This window comes from Salmo salar, chromosome 02 (assembly GCF_965601325.2).
Source record: "Salmo salar chromosome 02, fSalSal1, whole genome shotgun sequence".
Classification (NCBI taxonomy): Eukaryota; Metazoa; Chordata; class Actinopteri; order Salmoniformes; family Salmonidae; genus Salmo; species Salmo salar.
In genome coordinates this window covers 1,523,439-1,541,033 of record NC_138292.1, presented here as the reverse complement: position 1 = coordinate 1,541,033, position 17,595 = coordinate 1,523,439, and the positions used below count along the sequence as shown (strand labels likewise).

The 17,595-nt window shown below is 47.6% G+C and overlaps 1 protein-coding gene across 1 annotated transcript in view; it reads right to left on the bottom strand.

Moving 5' to 3' along the window:
• Positions 1 to 17,595, bottom strand: part of LOC106592657 (CUB and sushi domain-containing protein 3) — a 369,408-nt gene that overhangs the window by 264,382 nt on the left and 87,431 nt on the right. Inside the window, 4 exon segments of the mRNA XM_082968525.1 lie at positions 3,031 to 3,139; positions 3,141 to 3,148; positions 13,259 to 13,453; positions 14,024 to 14,211. Coding sequence (XP_082824651.1) covers positions 3,031 to 3,139; positions 3,141 to 3,148; positions 13,259 to 13,453; positions 14,024 to 14,211 — 500 coding nt within the window.

The window sequence follows — 17,595 nt, the reverse complement described above, 5'->3', positions numbered from 1 at the left end:
ACATCGTCCCTCTGTCTTATTAGGACAACCAGCCCTGTTGTTCTCTGAGACATTGTCCATCTGTCTTATTAGTAAAACCAGCCCTGTTGTTCTCTGAGACATCGTCCCTCTGTCTTATTAGTAAAACCAGCCCTGTTCTCTGAGACATCGTCCCTCTGTCTTATTAGTAAAACCAGCCCTGTTCTCTGAGACATCGTCCCTCTGTCTTATTAGTAAAACCAGCCCTGTTGTTCTCTGAGACACAGTCCCTCTGTCTTATTAGTACAACCAGCCCTGTTCTCTGAGACATCGTCCCTCTGTCTTATTAGGACAACCAGCCCTGTTCTCTGAGACATCGTCCCTCTGTCTTATTAGGACAACCAGCCCTGTTCTCTGAGACATCATCCCTCTGTCTTATTAATAAAACCAGCCCTGTTGTTCTGAGACATCGTCCCTCTGCTTTATTAGGACAACCAGCCCTGTTGTTCTCTGAGACATCGTCCCTCTGTTATTAGGACAACTAGCCCTGTTGTTCTCTGAGACATCGTCCCTCTGTCTTATTAATAAAACCAGCCCTGTTGTTCTGAGACATCATCCCTCTGCTTTATTAGGACAACCAGCCCTGTTGTTCTCTGAGACACAGTCCCTCTGTTATTAGGACAACCAGCCCTGTTCTCTGAGACATCGTCTCTCTGTCTTATTAGGACAACCAGCCCTGTTGTTCTCTGAGACATCGTCCCTCTGTTACTAGGACAACCAGCCCTGTTGTTCTCTAAGACATCGTCCCTCTGTTACTAGGACAACCAGCCCTGTTCTCTGAGACATCGTCCCTCTGTCTTATTAGGACAACCAGCCCTGTTCTCTGAGACATCGTCCCTCTGTCTTATTAGTAAAACCAGCCCTGTTGTTCTCTGAGACAGAGTCCCTCTGTCTTATTAGTAAAACCAGCCCTGTTGTTCTCTGAGACATCGTCCCTCTGTCTTATTAGTAAAACCAGCCCTGTTGTTCTCTGAGACAGAGTCCCTCTGTCTTATTAGGACAACCAGCCCTGTTGTTCTCTGAGACAGAGTCCCTCTGTCTTATTAGGACAACCAGCCCTGTTCTCTGAGACACAGTCCCTCTGTCTAATTAGGACAACCAGCCCTGTTGTTCTCTGAGACACAGTCCCTCTGTCTTATTAGTAAAACCAGCCCTGTTCTCTGAGACATCGTCCCTCTGTCTTATTAGTACAACCAGCCCTGTTCTCTGAGACATCGTCCCTCTGTCTTATTAGGACAACCAGCCCTGTTCTCTGAGACATCGTCCCTCTGTCTTATTAGTACAACCAGCCCTGTTCTCTGAGACATCGTCCCTCTGTCTTATTAGGACAACCAGCCCTGTTCTCTGAGACATCGTCCCTCTGTCTTATTAGTACAACCAGCCCTGTTCTCTGAGACATCGTCCCTCTGTCTTATTAGTACAACCAGCCCTGTTCTCTGAGACATCATCCCTCTGTCTTATTAATAAAACCAGCCCTGTCGTTCTGAGACATCGTCCCTCTGCTTTATTAGGACAACCAGCCCTGTTCTCTGAGACATCGTCCCTCTGTCTTATTAGTACAACCAGCCCTGTTCTCTGAGACACAGTCCCTCTGTCTTATTAGTAAAACCAGCCCTGTTTTTCTCTGAGACAGAGTCCCTCTGTCTTATTAGTACAACCAGCCCTGTTCTCTGAGACATCGTCCCTCTGTCTTATTAGGACAACCAGCCCTGTTCTCTGAGACATCGTCCCTCTGTCTTATTAGGACAACCAGCCCTGTTCTCTGAGACATCATCCCTCTGTCTTATTAATAAAACCAGCCCTGTCGTTCTGAGACATCGTCCCTCTGCTTTATTAGGACAACCAGCCCTGTTCTCTGAGACATCGTCCCTCTGTCTTATTAGGACAACCAGCCCTGTTGTTCTCTGGGACAGAGTCCCTCTGTCTTATTAGTACAACCAGCCCTGTTCTCTGAGACACAGTCCCTCTGTCTTATTAGGACAACCAGCCCTGTTGTTCTCTGAGACAGAGTCCCTCTGTCTTATTAGTAAAACCATATAGAAAGACAACTCTGTTGTTAACATGGAGGAGACCATAATCTCCATGGTTTCTGATAATGGTTTCTGGCCTCATCCTGATTGACCAAATCTTCTGTAGGTCGGTAACCTGGGGTCAGTTAGCCGACATCTCACAGTACTGTAGCTGGCAAGGGATAACCCTGTGTTTCTCCTGAGACTCTTCCTCCACCTCATTAGTAGACCAGTTTGTGTTTGACCCTTCACTTGACCTGTTGTGGGTTTAGTTTTTTTCTTTCGCTTTATCCTGAATATCCAAATGTTCTCTGAGTCGGTAATGTGTGGCCAGTTATATCACAGATCAGCTTCTGTTTCTCCTGAGACACAAATTCCTCCACCTCGTTAGTAAAACCAACGTAGAACCACCATTTTGTTGCTGGAAATGTAGCTACATGTATAGGAGACAATAACCGCCGTGGTTTCTGATAACGCTTCCTGTACGGATCCTGAATGATCACATCTTGGTAATGTGAGGTGGAGTCAGTCGTTATAACACACTGGATTGGAGTTAAACTATTGTCTTGTGTTTCCTGTAAAGCAGAACGCCTCCACTTCCTTAGTAATGCCACATATACAGTAGAAACGCCACACCATTCTGTTGCAGTTCACTACATGAGTTCACTACATTAGCTACAGTAGCTGAACAACAGCAACCATGGTTTATAGAACGTTATGAGACAGCAGCACAAACTGCAGAGAGACAGAGAGAGAGGGGAGAGAAGGAGAGAGAGAGAGAGGGGGGAGAGGGAGAGGGGGAGGGAGAGAGAGAGAGAGAGAGAGAGAGAGAGAGAGGAGAGAGAGAGAGAGAGATATAGGGGGGAGGGAGAGACAAGGAGAGAGAGATATAGGGGGAGGGAGAGACAAGGAGAGAGAGGGGGGAGGAGAGAGAGAAGGAGAGAGAGAGACCGAGAGGGGAGGGAGAGATAAAGAGAGGGAGGGAGCGAGAGGGGATGCTTACCAAAGTCCCCGGGGACAAAGATGTGGTAGACGCAGGTCAGACTCTGGGTATAATTACGGGGGTAATTTGGGGACAGGACGGTCCCCTCTAACCCTGTCGAGCGGCCTCCCGCACGGTGCTGTGAAAACACCAACACATCAATATGACTTCCAGGTCACGCTACCTGGGGAAATACATACAGCTACGCAGCAGAAACTGGAATCAGCAAACAGTATTTCCTGCTGCCACAGCTGCACAGGGAAGCAGAAAAATCTGGAAAACATGAGGAGAAAGTGTCAGTATGAACACTTAAATGCTGACTAACAGTCTACAACATAATGAGATATTACAGGAAAGCATATAGGACGTTTAGAGAGAGAAGGAGAGGGAGGGAAGAGGGGGAGGGAGGAGGGGGAGGGAGGAGAGGGAGGGAGGAGAGGAGAGGGAAGAGGGGGAGGGAGGAGAGGGAGGGAAGAGGGGGAGGGAAGAGGGGGAGGGAGGAGGGGGAGGGAAGAGGGGGAGGGAGGAGAGGGAGGGAAGAGGGGGAGGGAAGAGGGGGAGGGAGGAGAGGGAGAGGGAGGAGAGGAGGGAGGAGGGAGGAGGGGGAGGGAAGAGGGGGAGGGGAGGAGAGGGAGGGAGGAGGGGGGAGGGAGGAGGGGGAGGAGGGGGGAGGGAGGAGGGGGGAGGGAAGAGGGGGGAGGGAGGAAGGTCCCATGAAAAGTGTTGGTCCCATGAGCTGAAATAAAAAATACACAAATGTTGCATGTGCACAAAAAAAAAAGTATTTCTCAAAAAAACTATTGTACACATTTGTTTACATCCCTGTTAGTGAGCATTTCTCCTTCGCCAAAATAATCCATCCAGCTGACCGGTTGTGGCATGTCAAGAAGCTGATTAAACCCGAATGATCATCATTACACAGGTGCACCTTGTGCTGGGGACAATAAAAGGCCACTCTAAAATGTGCTGTTTTGTCACAAAACACAATGCCAATGATGTTCTCAAGTTTTGAGGGAGTGTGCAATTGGCATGCTGACTCCAGGAATGTCCACAGAGCTGTTGCCAGAGAATTGAATGTTCATTTCTCTACCATAAGCCGAGAATTTGGCAGTACGTCCAACCAGCCTTACAACCACAGACCACGTGTAACCACGCCAGCCCAGGACCTTCACATCCTGCTGCTGCTACTCTCTCTCTGTTTATCATATATGCATAGTCACTTTAACTATACATTCATGTACATACTACCTCAATTGGTCCCGACCAACCACTGCTCCCGCACATTGGCTAACTGGGCTATCTGCATTGTGTCCCTCCACCCGCCAACCCCTCTTTTACGCTACTGCTACTCTCTGTTCATCATATATGCATAGTCACTTTTAACCATATCTACATATACATACTACCTCAATCAGCCTGACTAACCGGTGTCTGTGTGTAGCCTCGCTACTGTATATAGCCTCTCTACTGTATATAACCTCTCTCTACTGTATATAACCTCTCTACTGTATATAACCTCTCTACTGTATATAACCTCTCTACTGTATATAGCCTCTCTACTGTATATAGCCTCTCTACTGTATATAACCTCTCTACTGTATATAGCCTCTCTACTGTATATAGCCTCTCTACTGTATATAGCCTCTCTACTGTATATAACCTCTCTACTGTATATAGCCTCTCTACTGTATATAGCCTCTCTACTGTATATAGCCTCTCTACTGTATATAACCTCTCTACTGTATATAGCCTCTCTACTGTTACTGTATATAGCCTCTCTACTGTATATAGCCTCTCTACTGTTATTTTTCACTGTCTTTTTACTGTTGTTTTATTTCTTTACTTACCTATTGTTCACCTAATACCTTTTTTGCACTATTAGTTAGAGCCTGTCAGTAAGCATTTCACTGTAAGGTCTAAACCTGTTGTATACAGCGCACGTGACAAATAAACTTTGATTTGATTTGGATCGTCTGAGACCAGCCACCTGGACAGCTGATGAAACTGTGGGGTTTGCACAACCGAAGTATTTCTTCACAAACTGTCAGAAACCGTCTCAGGGAAGCTCATCTGCAGGCTCGTCGTCCTCACCAGGGTCTTGACCTGACTGCAGTTCTGCATCCTAACCGACTTCAGTGGGCAAATGCTCACCTTCCATGGCCACTGGCACGCTGGAGAAATGTTCATCTTCACAGATGAATCCCAGTTTCAACTGTACCAGGCAGATGGCAGACAGCGTGTATGGTGTTGTCTTGGCGAGCGGTTTGCTGATGTCAACGTTGTGAGCAGAGTTCCCCATGGGATGGCGGTTGGGGTTATGGTACGGGTAGCGGGTAGGGTTATGGTATGGACAGGGTTATGGTATGGTATGTGTAGGGCAGGGTTATGGTATGGGTAGGGTTATGGTATGGGTAGGACAGGGTTATGGTATGGTATGGGTAGGGCAGGGTTATGGTATGGTAGGGTAGGGTTATGGTATGGGCAGGGTTATGGGTAGGGCAGGGTTATGGTATGGGCAGGGTTATGGTATGGACAGGGTTATGGTATGGGCAGGGTTATGGTATGGGTAGGGTTATGGTATGGGCAGGGTTATGGTATGGGTAGGGTTATGGTATGGGCAGGGTTATGGTATGGGTAGGGTTATGGTATGGGTAGGGTTATGGTATGGGCAGGGTTATGGGTAGGGCAGGGTTATGGTATGGGTAGGGTTATGGTATGGACAGGGTTATGGTATGGGTAGGGTTATGGTATGGACAGGGTTATGGTGTGGACAGGGTTATGGTATGGGTAGGGTTATGGTATGGGTAGGGTTATGGTATGGGTAGGGTTATGGTATGGGCAGGGTTATGGTATGGGTAGGGTTATGTTATGGGTAGGGTTATGGTATGGGTAGGGTTATGGTGGGTTATGGTATGGGCAGGGTTATGGTAATGGGTAGGGGTTATGGTATGGACAGGGTTATGGTATGGGCAGGGGTTATGGTATGGGTAGGGTTATGGTATGGGTAGGGTTATGGTATGGACAGGGTTATGGTATGGGTAGGGCAGGGTTATGGTATGGGTAGGGTTATGGTATGGGTAGGGTTATGGTATGGGCAGGGTTATGGTATGGGCAGGGTTTATGGTATGGGAAGGGTTATGGTATGGACAGGGTTATGGTATGGGTAGGGTTATGGTATGGGCAGGGGTTATGGTATGGGTAGGGCAGGGTTATGGTATGGGTAGGGTTATGGTATGGACAGGGTTATGGTATGGGTAGGGTTATGGTATGGGCAGGGTTATGGTATGGGTAGGGCAGGGTTATGGTATGGGTAGGGTTATGGTATGGACAGGGTTATGGTGTATGGGCAGGATTATGGTATGGGTAGGGTAGGGGTTATGGTATGGGTTAGGGTTATGGTATGGGCAGGGTTATGGGTAGGGCAGGGTTATGGTGTGGACAGGGTTATGGTATGGTAGGGTTATGGTATGGGTATAGGGGTTATGGTATGGACAGGGTTATGGTAATGGGTAGGGCAGGGTTATGGTATGGGCAGGGTTATGGTATGGACAGGGTTATGGTGTGGACAGGGTTATGGTATGGTAGGGTTATGGTATGGGCAGGGTTATGGTACGGGTTATGGTATGGGTAGGGTTATGGTATGGGCAGGGTTATGGTGTGGACAGGGTTATGGTATGGGACAGGGTTATGGTGTGGACAGGGTTATGGTATGGACAGGGTTATGGTATGGGCAGGGTTATGGTATGGGCAGGGTTATGGTATGGGTAGGGTTATGGTGTGGACAGGGGTTATGGTGTGGACAGGGTTATGGTATGGGCAGGGTTATGCTATGGACAGGGTTATGGTGTGGACAGGCATAAGCCATCACCTCATGTCTCAGCATGATAATGCACGACCCCCATATTGCAAGGATCTGCACACAATTCCTGGAAGCTGAAAATGTCCCAGTTCTTCCATGGCCTGCATACTCACCAGACATTGAGCATGTTTGGGATGCTCTGGATCTACGTGTACGACAGCATGTTCCAGTTTAAGCCAAATATCCAGCAACTTCGCACAGCCACTGAAGAGTAGTGGGACAACATTCCACAGGCCGCAATCAACATCCTGATCACCTCTATGCGAAGGAGATGTGTCACGCTGCATGAGGCAAATGGTGGTCACACCAGATACTGACTGGTTTTCTGATCCACACCCCTACCTTTTTTTTAAGCATATCTGTATTCCCAGTCATTTGAAATCCATAGATTAGGGCCTAATTAATTTATTTCAATTGACCGATTTCCTTATATGAACTGTAACTCAGTAAAATCTTTGAAATTGTTTAATGTTGTGTTTATATTTTTGTTCAGTGTAGATTGAGAATGAGAAGTAAAATAGAATCACATTCCCTGTTCATTAGATTACTTTTTTATCATTATCATGGTCATAATAATCCATATCATTATCATGGTCATAATAATCCATGTCATTATCTTGGTCATAATAATGCATATCATTATCTTGGTCATAATAATCCATATCATTATCTTGGTCATAATAATCCATATCATTATCTTGGTCATAATAATCCATATCATTATCTTGGTCATAATAATCATTGTCATTTACATTTGCTGTCTCCTCCTTGGTTTATATCAGTGTCATCCTAAGATTGGATGAAGTCCTCCTGTAGTCCATTACAACCCATTTCTACCAGCAGTATATCAGATCTATAACTACAACCCATTTCTACCAGCAGTATATCAGATCTATAACTACAACCCATTTCTACCAGCAGTATATCAGATCTATAACTACAACCCATTTCTACCAGCAGTATATCAGATCTATAACTACAACCCATTTCTACCAGCAGTATATCAGATCTATAACTACAACCCATTTCTACCAGCAGTATATCAGATCTATAACTACAACCCATTTCTACAAGCAGTATATCAGTGTCTCAGATCTTTAGCCGTTAATCATGCAGGTAATTTGATGAGAGGCTTTTAATGCAGTCACCTCAGCAGGTGGACACACACACACAGCCGCCTAAGACATGGTGCTCCAACTCAGTACGTGGGCGCACACACACACACACACACGTCAAACTCAGCAGGTGGACAGAGAACACGGTTAACAAACACAATCTCATTTGTCAGGGAGAGGCTTACACCAGCTGGTCCAAGTCTGTATGGGAAACAACACCCCACGACACACACACACACACACACACACACACACACACACACACACACACACACACACACACACACACACAGTGAGGCTAGCACCAGCTGGACTGGGCTCTCCCTGTCACCATGCAGCCATCCTGAATTGAAAACTGCACAACATTCCCCAAACACCACGAGACCTGAGAGGCTGTAGACAGGAGAACCACGTCATGAGACATACAGTATGTGAAGGCTGTAGACAGGAGAACGATGTCATGAGACATACAGTATGTGAAGGCTGTAGACAGGAGAACCATCTTATGAGACATACAGTATGTGAAAGCTGTAGACAGGAGAACCACGTCATGAGACATACAGTATGTGAAGGCTGTAGACAGGAGAACGACCTCATGAGACATACAGTATGTGAAGGCTGTAGACAGTAGAACCATGTCATGAGACATACAGTATGTGAAGGCTGTAGACAGGAGAACGATGTCATGAGACATACAGTATGTGAAGGCTGGAGACAGGAGAACCACGTCATGAGACATACAGTATGTGAAGGCTGTAGACAGGAGAACCATCTCATGAGACATACAGTATGTGAAGGCTGTAGACAGGAGAACCATGTCATGAGACATACAGTATGTGAAGGCTGTAGACAGGAGAACCATCTCATGAGACATACAGTATGTGAAGGCTGGAGACAGGAGAACCACGTCATGAGACATACAGTATGTGAAGGCTGTAGACAGGAGAACCACGCCATGAGACATACAGTATGTGAAGGCTGTAGACAGGAGAACCATCTCATGAGACATACAGTATGTGAAGGCTGTAGACAGGAGAACCACGCCATGAGACATACAGTATGTGAAGGCTGTAGACAGGAGAACCATGTCATGAGACATACAGTATGTGAAAGCTGTAGACAGGAGAACCACGTCATGAGACATACAGTATGTGAAAGCTGTAGACAGGAGAACCACGTCATGAGACATACAGTATGTGAAGGCTGTAGACAGGAGAACGATGTCATGAGACATACAGTATGTGAAGGCTGTAGACAGGAGAACCATCTCATGAGACATACAGTATGTGAAGGCTGTAGACAGGAGAACGATGTCATGAGACATACAGTATGTGAAGGCTGTAGACAGGAGAACCATCTCATGAGACATACAGTATGTGAAGGCTGTAGACAGGAGAACCATGTCATGAGACATACAGTATGTGAAGGCTGTAGACAGGAGAACCATGCCAAGACTAAATCAAATCAAATCAAATGTTATTGGTCACATGGTTAGCAGATGTTAATGCGAGTGTAGTGAAATGCTTGTGCTTCTAGTTCCGACCGTGCAGTAATATCTAACAAGTAATCTACCAATTTCGAATAGTTTCCTAAGAACGCGAAGCGAGGCGGCCATCTCTGTCCTCGCCGGATAACATTGAGTCAAGGTGTCTGAGTCCTAAATGACACCTTATTCCCTGTGTAGTGCACTACTTTAGACCAGGGCCCGGTTCCCTATGTAGTGGACTACTTTAGACCAGGGTCCTATTCCCTATATAGAGCACTACTTTAGACCAGGGTCCTATTCCCTATGTAGTGCAGTAATTTAGAAAAGGACTTATTCCCTATGTAGTGCACTACTTTAGACCAGGGCCCAAGGTGTTGTGGTTACAGTGCATCCTGGGACTATTCATATCACTTCAAATCAACAGACAGGTTAGTCAATAGAACGGACACACAACAGTCACTTAGGCCCGCACGCCCGCCCGCCCGCCCGCCCGCCCCGCCCCGCCCGCCCGCTTCCTACAACACAATAAACCTTCATCTGGACTGTATTCAGACGAATGTCCTCTTCAGTTTAAACAACTAAATATTGATCAGTCACAGTTACTGTAAAGAACAAATTGATAATCGATTGATCGTCAACTCCCTCACATTGACAGCTAGGATTGGCTCTGTCCCACTCAGAGTGTGTGTATGTGTGTGTGTTTGTTTTGGAACATCTCATCCTACATTCAGGACAGCTACTGACCCCTCAGTCTCCCAACTACTGACCCCTCCGTCTCCCCTCCGTCTCCCAACTACTGACCCCTCCGTCTCCCAGCTACTGACCCCTCCGTCTCCCCTCCGTCTCCCAACTACTGACCCCTCCGTCTCCCATCTACTGACCCCTCCGTCTCCCAACTACTGACCCCTCCGTCTCCCATCTACTGACCCCTCCGTCTCCCAACTACTGACCCCTCCGTCTCCCCTCCGTCTCCCCTCCATCTCCCCTCCGTCTCCCAACTACTGACCCCTCCGTCTCCCAGCTACTGACCCCTCCGTCTCCCAACTACTGACCCCTCCGTCTCCCCTCCATCTCCCCTCCGTCTCCCAACTACTGACCCCTCCGTCTCCCAGCTACTGACCCCTCCGTCTCCCAGCTACTGACCCCTCCGTCTCACCCTCCATCTCCCAACTACTGACCCCTCCGTCTCCCAGCTACTGACCCCTCCGTCTCCCAGCTACTGACCCCTCCGTCTCCCCTCCGTCTCCCAACTACTGACCCCTCCATCTCCCCTCCGTCTCCCCTCCGTCTCCCCTCCGTCTCCAAACTACTGGCCCCTCCATCTCCCCTCCGTCTCCCCTCCGTCTTCAAACTACTGGCCCCTCCATCTCCCCTCCATCTCCCCTCCGTCTCCCAGCTACTGACCCCTCCGTCTCCCCTCCGTCTCCCAGCTACTGACCCCTCCGTCTCCCAGCTACTGACCCCTCCGTCTCCCCTCCGTCTCCCAGCTACTGACCCCTCCGTCTCCCCTCCGTCTCCCAGCTACTGACCCCTCCGTCTCCCAGCTACTGACCCCTCCGTCTCCCCTCCGTCTCCCAACTACTGACCCCTCCATCTCCCCTCCGTCTCCCCTCCGTCTCCCCTCCGTCTCCAAACTACTGGCCCCTCCATCTCCCCTCCGTCTCCCCTCCGTCTCCCCTCCGTCTCCAAACTACTGGCCCCTCCATCTCCCCTCCGTCTCCCCTCCATCTCCCCTCCGTCTCCCAGCGACTGACCCCTCCGTCTCCCCTCCATCTCCCCTCCGTCTCCCAGCTACTGACCCCTACGTCTCCCAGCTACTGACCCCTCCGTCTCCCAGCTACTGGCCCCTCCATCTCCCCTCCGTCTCCCCTCCGTCTCCCAGCTACTGGCCCCTCCATCTCCCCTCCATCTCCCCTCCGTCTCCCAGCTACTGACCCCTCCGTCTCCCAGCTACTGACCCCTCCGTCTCCTAGCTACTGGCCCCTCCATCTCCCCTCCGTCTCCCAGCTACTGGCCCCTCCATCTCCCCTCCATCTCCCCTCCGTCTCCCAGCTACTGACCCCTCCGTCTCCCAGCTACTGACCCCTCCGTCTCCCCTCCGTCTCCCAACTACTGACCCCTCCATCTCCCCTCCGTCTCCCCTCCGTCTCCCCTCCGTCTCCAAACTACTGGCCCCTCCATCTCCCCTCCGTCTCCCCTCCGTCTTCAAACTACTGGCCCCTCCATCTCCCCTCCATCTCCCCTCCGTCTCCCAGCTACTGACCCCTCCGTCTCCCCTCCGTCTCCCAGCTACTGACCCCTCCGTCTCCCAGCTACTGACCCCTCCGTCTCCCCTCCGTCTCCCAGCTACTGACCCCTCCGTCTCCCCTCCGTCTCCCAGCTACTGACCCCTCCGTCTCCCAGCTACTGACCCCTCCGTCTCCCCTCCGTCTCCCAACTACTGACCCCTCCATCTCCCCTCCGTCTCCCCTCCGTCTCCCCTCCGTCTCCAAACTACTGGCCCCTCCATCTCCCCTCCGTCTCCCCTCCGTCTCCCCTCCGTCTCCAAACTACTGGCCCCTCCATCTCCCCTCCGTCTCCCCTCCATCTCCCCTCCGTCTCCCAGCGACTGACCCCTCCGTCTCCCCTCCATCTCCCCTCCGTCTCCCAGCTACTGACCCCTACGTCTCCCAGCTACTGACCCCTCCGTCTCCCAGCTACTGGCCCCTCCATCTCCCCTCCGTCTCCCCTCCGTCTCCCAGCTACTGGCCCCTCCATCTCCCCTCCATCTCCCCTCCGTCTCCCAGCTACTGACCCCTCCGTCTCCCAGCTACTGACCCCTCCGTCTCCTAGCTACTGGCCCCTCCATCTCCCCTCCGTCTCCCAGCTACTGGCCCCTCCATCTCCCCTCCATCTCCCCTCCGTCTCCCAGCTACTGACCCCTCCGTCTCCCAGCTACTGACCCCTCCGTCTCCCAGCTACTGACCCCTCCGTCTCCCCTCCATCTCCCCTCCGTCTCCCAGCTACTGACCCCTCCGTCTCCCAGCTACTGACCCCTCCGTCTCCCAGCTACTGGCCCCTCCATCTCCCCTCCATCTCCCCTCCGTCTCCCCTCCGTCTCCCCTCCGTCTCCCAGCTACTGGCCCCTCCATCTCCCCTCCATCTCCCCTCCGTCTCCCCTCCGTCTCCCAGCTACTGACCCCTCCGTCTCCCAGCTACTGACCCATGTTGTTGTGGGGGGAGGTGCTCATGTTGTTGTGGGGGGAGGTGCTCATGTTGTTGTGGGGGGGTGGTGCTCATGTTGTTGTGGTGGGGAGGTGCTCATGTTGTTGTGGGGGGGAGGTGCTCATGTTGTTGTGGGGGGGGGGTGCTCATTGTGGAAGTGGAGCTGCTCATTGGACAGGTACATGGAGCAGGCCTTTGTAGAGAAGTTGCTTAAATACCAGTACCCTCGTGGCACGCTGGGACAGCCTCGGGTGGAGGTACAAGCTGTTTGGTACTGATATTTGGCAGCCTCGGGTGGAGGTGCAAGCTGTTGGCTCTGATATTTGGCAGTCTTGGCCACGTACACATGCGTGCAGTGCGTGGACTCCAGATTGAGGGCCTGACAAAAAGTAGGGCAAAGCAATTGGCTAGGTAGTGCTCCGTTTCAGCTGTCGAGAGCAGCCTGGCTGTTCGGAGAAGGAGGTGCTTTTTCTGTACCCTCGAGTGCCATGCAAACAGGGTCCTTTGAAATGTTCAGATCCTTTTTTTGTTCATTTGGTTGGTGGATTCAAATAAAGTATATCAAATGTGTGTGTGTTGCCTCACCTTGACAGCTGGGCCTGGCTCGGTCCCACTCAGGCCTCTTGCTGTTTCCCATCATACAGGTCAGTGTGGAGTGTCCTTGTAACAGATAGCCCGCCTCACAGCTGAACGTCACTGTGGAGCCCAGCTTGTAGTCATTCCCCAGGCGTGTCCCGTTCATAGCGTTCCCGGGATCAAAGCAAGCCTCCCGCAGTTTAGCTGTCGTTGAAAATAAATATATTTTGTTATTGTTATAAATAAGACAAATTATGTCATCAACATCAGAAGGTTGTTTGAGCGGTTGAATAGCCTAGTGAATGTTTTGATCACGAAAAAGCTGTAACCAATCAACTTTTTAAAGACTTACAGTATATGATACAAAATGATGTTGTGTAGAAACACATATTAAACAAACACACAAAACAAAACGGAACAAACTTGTCAGGACGTCCTTTGCTACGTTTGTAAAAACTTGGGCGATAGCACAAAAAAACATAACGAAAAGAAGAAAAAAAAACACAAAACAAACACTTTGGAAAGTTGGACAAAGATCGTCCTCGTGTGAATATAAACTTGGTTCCCTGAAGGAAGGGGGACGAGCCACAACACACAGCTACGGGGGGGGGAACCACTCTCACTTGGTCATGCGACTGAATTAGTGTCAAATGAACCGACAGAAAGGAAACCAACTCGGAAGATAGTCCTCTGCTGTATTTGTAACTTTCACAAAAGCATTAAAACAAAGACAACAACTATTTCAAGTTGCAGAAACAAGCCCTTGCGCCTCACCTTTATACTCCAGATGGAAGCCTTGGTAGCTCACTGAGCCGTCGCTACGGAAGGCCAGGTGCATAAAGTTAGAGACGCTCTCTATCTTCTCTGGAAGCTTGCTATCCTGGAAACTACCAATCAGGTGACTGTTGCTGTCTGGTCCGTCGTAGATATACAGGAAGTCGTAGTTGGGCTCGATGCTGAAACTGTAGAAGGAAAATAAAACAATTATTTCAGCAAATTAACAGAGAAACAAACAGTTCTTTTCTCAAATATTTTTTTTTTAAACCGGTTAACTCAGATAATTAACAATAAAAAGGTTGTTACACAATATCAACAAGAAAAGGGTTATTTCAGAAAAGTTTAAATGTGGGGATGTACTGAACGAGAGCTTTCTAGCACCTTATGGTTTCAATAGTTTTTATTTCAGCAGTGTTGAAATGTGTGACGCACTGTACAAGAGCCTTTCAATATATACATTGGCGTTTTGATTTGAGAGTCTGAGAAGCATTAGTAAGCCATTTCAGCTTCTTGCATCTCAGACACAGATAGAATGACGAACAGAAGAACTCCCTGAAGAGGTCTGGTGAGAAAGAGAGAGAGAGAGAGAGCGAGAGAGAGCGAGAGAGAGCGAGAGAGAGGGGAGAGAGAGGGGAGAGGTAGTGGGAGAGAGAGAGTGGGAGAGAGAGAGAGAGAGAGAGAGAGAGAGAGAGAGAGAGAGAGAGAGAGAGAGAGAGATTGAGAGAGAGATTGAGTGAGTGAGTGAGAGATTGAGAGAGAGATTGAGTGAGTGAGAGAGAGAGAGAGATTGAGAGAGAGAGAGAGATTGAGAGAGAGATTGAGTAAATGAGAGATTGAATTGTTGCAACATCATGTAGGAAGAACTGCTCCCAAATGGCCCTGGTAATGTAGTGTGAAGCAGACATTTCATATCGTTCTATTGCTGTATATCAAATGTCTCACTGAGAGAGAAGCCTGTTATTTCTAATCTTTGGCTTTTATGACAAAAATGGTAATAGCTTTGGGATAATTAAATCAAGACAACACCAATTTCAAATCATAACTTCTTCCTATTCTTCAGTGTTCCCGTGAGGTTGTGTGTATTTCCTGTTGACTATCAGCAGTATCTAGCAGGACAAACCAAATGAAAATGATACTGTATTTCCTGTTGACTTTATCAGCAGTATCTAGCAGGACAAACCAAATGAAAATGATACTGTATTTTCTGTTGACTATCAGCAGTATCTTGCAGGACAAACCAAATGAAAATTATACTGTATTTCCTGTTGACTCTATCAGCAGTATCTAGCAGGACAAACAAAATGAAAATGATACTGTATTTCCTGTTGACTCTATCAGCAGTATCTAGCAGGGCAAACCAAATGAAAATGATACTGTATTTCCTGATGACTCTATCAGCAGTATCTAGCAGTGCAAACCAAATGAAAATGATGCTCTATTTCCTGTTGACTATCAGCAGTATCTAGCAGGACAAACCAAATGAAAATGATACTGTATTTCCTGTTGACTATCAGCAGTATCTAGCAGGAGAAACCAAATGAAAATGATACTGTATTTCCTGCTGACTATCAGCAGTATCTAGCAGGACAAACCAAATGAAAATGATACTGTATTTCCTGTTGACTATCAGCAGTATCTAGCAGGACAAACCAAATGAAAATGATACTGTATTTCCTGTTGACTATCAGCAGTATCTAGCAGGAGAAACCAAATGAAAATGATACTGTATTTCCTGTTGAATCTATCAGCAGTATCTAGCAGGTGAAACCAAATGAAAATGATACTGTATTTCCTGTTGACTATCAGCAGTATCTAGCAGGAGAAACCAAATGAAAATGATACTGTATTTCCTGTTGACTCTATCAGCAGTATCTAGCAGGACAAACCAAATGAAAATGATACTGTATTTCCTGTTGACTCTATCAGCAGTATCTAGCAGGACAAACCAAATGAAAATGATACTGTATTTCCTGTTGACTATCAGCAGTATCTAGCAGGACAAACCAAATGAAAATTATACTGTATTTCCTGTTGACTCTATCAGCAGTATCTAGCAGGACAAACCAAATGAAAATGATACTGTATTTCCTGATGACTATCAGCAGTATCTAGCAGGACAAACCAAATGAAAATTATACTGTATTTCCCGTTGACTATCAGCAGTATCTAGCAGGACAAACCAAATGAAAATGATACTGTATTTCCTGTTGACTCTATCAGCAGTATCTAGCAGGGCAAACCAAATGAAAATGATACTGTATTTCCTGTTGACTATCAGCAGTATCTAGCAGGACAAACCAAATGAAAATGATACTGTATTTCCTGTTGACTATCAGCAGTATCTAGCAGGACAAACCAAATGAAAATGATACTGTATTTCCTGATGACTCTATGAGCAGTATCTAGCATGGCAAACCAAATGAAAATGATGCTCTATTTCCTGTTGACTATCAGCAGTATCTAGCAGGACAAACCAAATGAAAATGATACTGTATTTCCTGTTGACTGTCAGCAGTATCTAGCAGGAGAAACCAAATGAAAATGATACTGTATTTCCTGTTGACTCTATCAGCAGTATCTAGCAGGGCAAACCAAATGAAAATGATACTGTATTTCCCGTTGACTATCAGCAGTATCTAGCAGGACAAACCAAATGAAAATGATACTGTATTTCCTGTTGACTCTATCAGCAGTATCTAGCAGGAGAAACCAAATGAAAATGATACTGTATTTCCTGTTGACTATCAGCAGTATCTAGCAGGACAAACCAAATGAAAATGATACTGTAATTCCTGTTGACTCTATCAGCAGTATCTAGCAGGAGAAACCAAATGAAAATGATACTGTATTTCCTGTTGACTCTATCAGCAGTATCTAGCAGGACAAACCAAATGAAAATGATACTGTATTTCCTGTTGACTATCAGCAGTATCTAGCAGGACTGTCACGTCCGTCGTATGGATTAGACCAAAGCGCAGCGGGAATGTGTATACTCATCTTCTTTTATTTTAGAAGGCAACGTGAACACTGAACAAAATAACAAACACCGACGAAGACAGTCCTGTAAGGCAACACACTATTCACGGAACAACTACCCACAAACACAGTGACAAAAACCCCTTACTTAAATATGGCCTCCAATTAAAAGCAACGGAGAAGAGCTGCTTCTAATTGAAGGCCAAACCAAAAACCCTGAACATAGAAATAGACTAAATAGAACATTGCCCCCAAAAAAACGAAACACACTAAACAAACACCCCCTGCCACGCCCTGACCAAACTACAATAACAAACAACCCCTTTTACTGGTCAGGACGTGACAAGGACAAACCAAATTAAAATTATGCTGTATTTCCTGTTGACTCTATCAGCAGTGTCTAGCAAGACAAACCTTTTCCTTTTCAAAAACTATGATAAAGACATTTTCAAAAGAATAGTTTTCAGAAAGTGGCTTCCAATAACGCCGCCCAGAGCCCCAATAGAAAGAGCAAGGATCTCCATGAAAGGAAGAAACCCTGAGAGGAACCAGACTCAGATACCAAGGCCATCACCTCCATGAAAGGAAGAAAC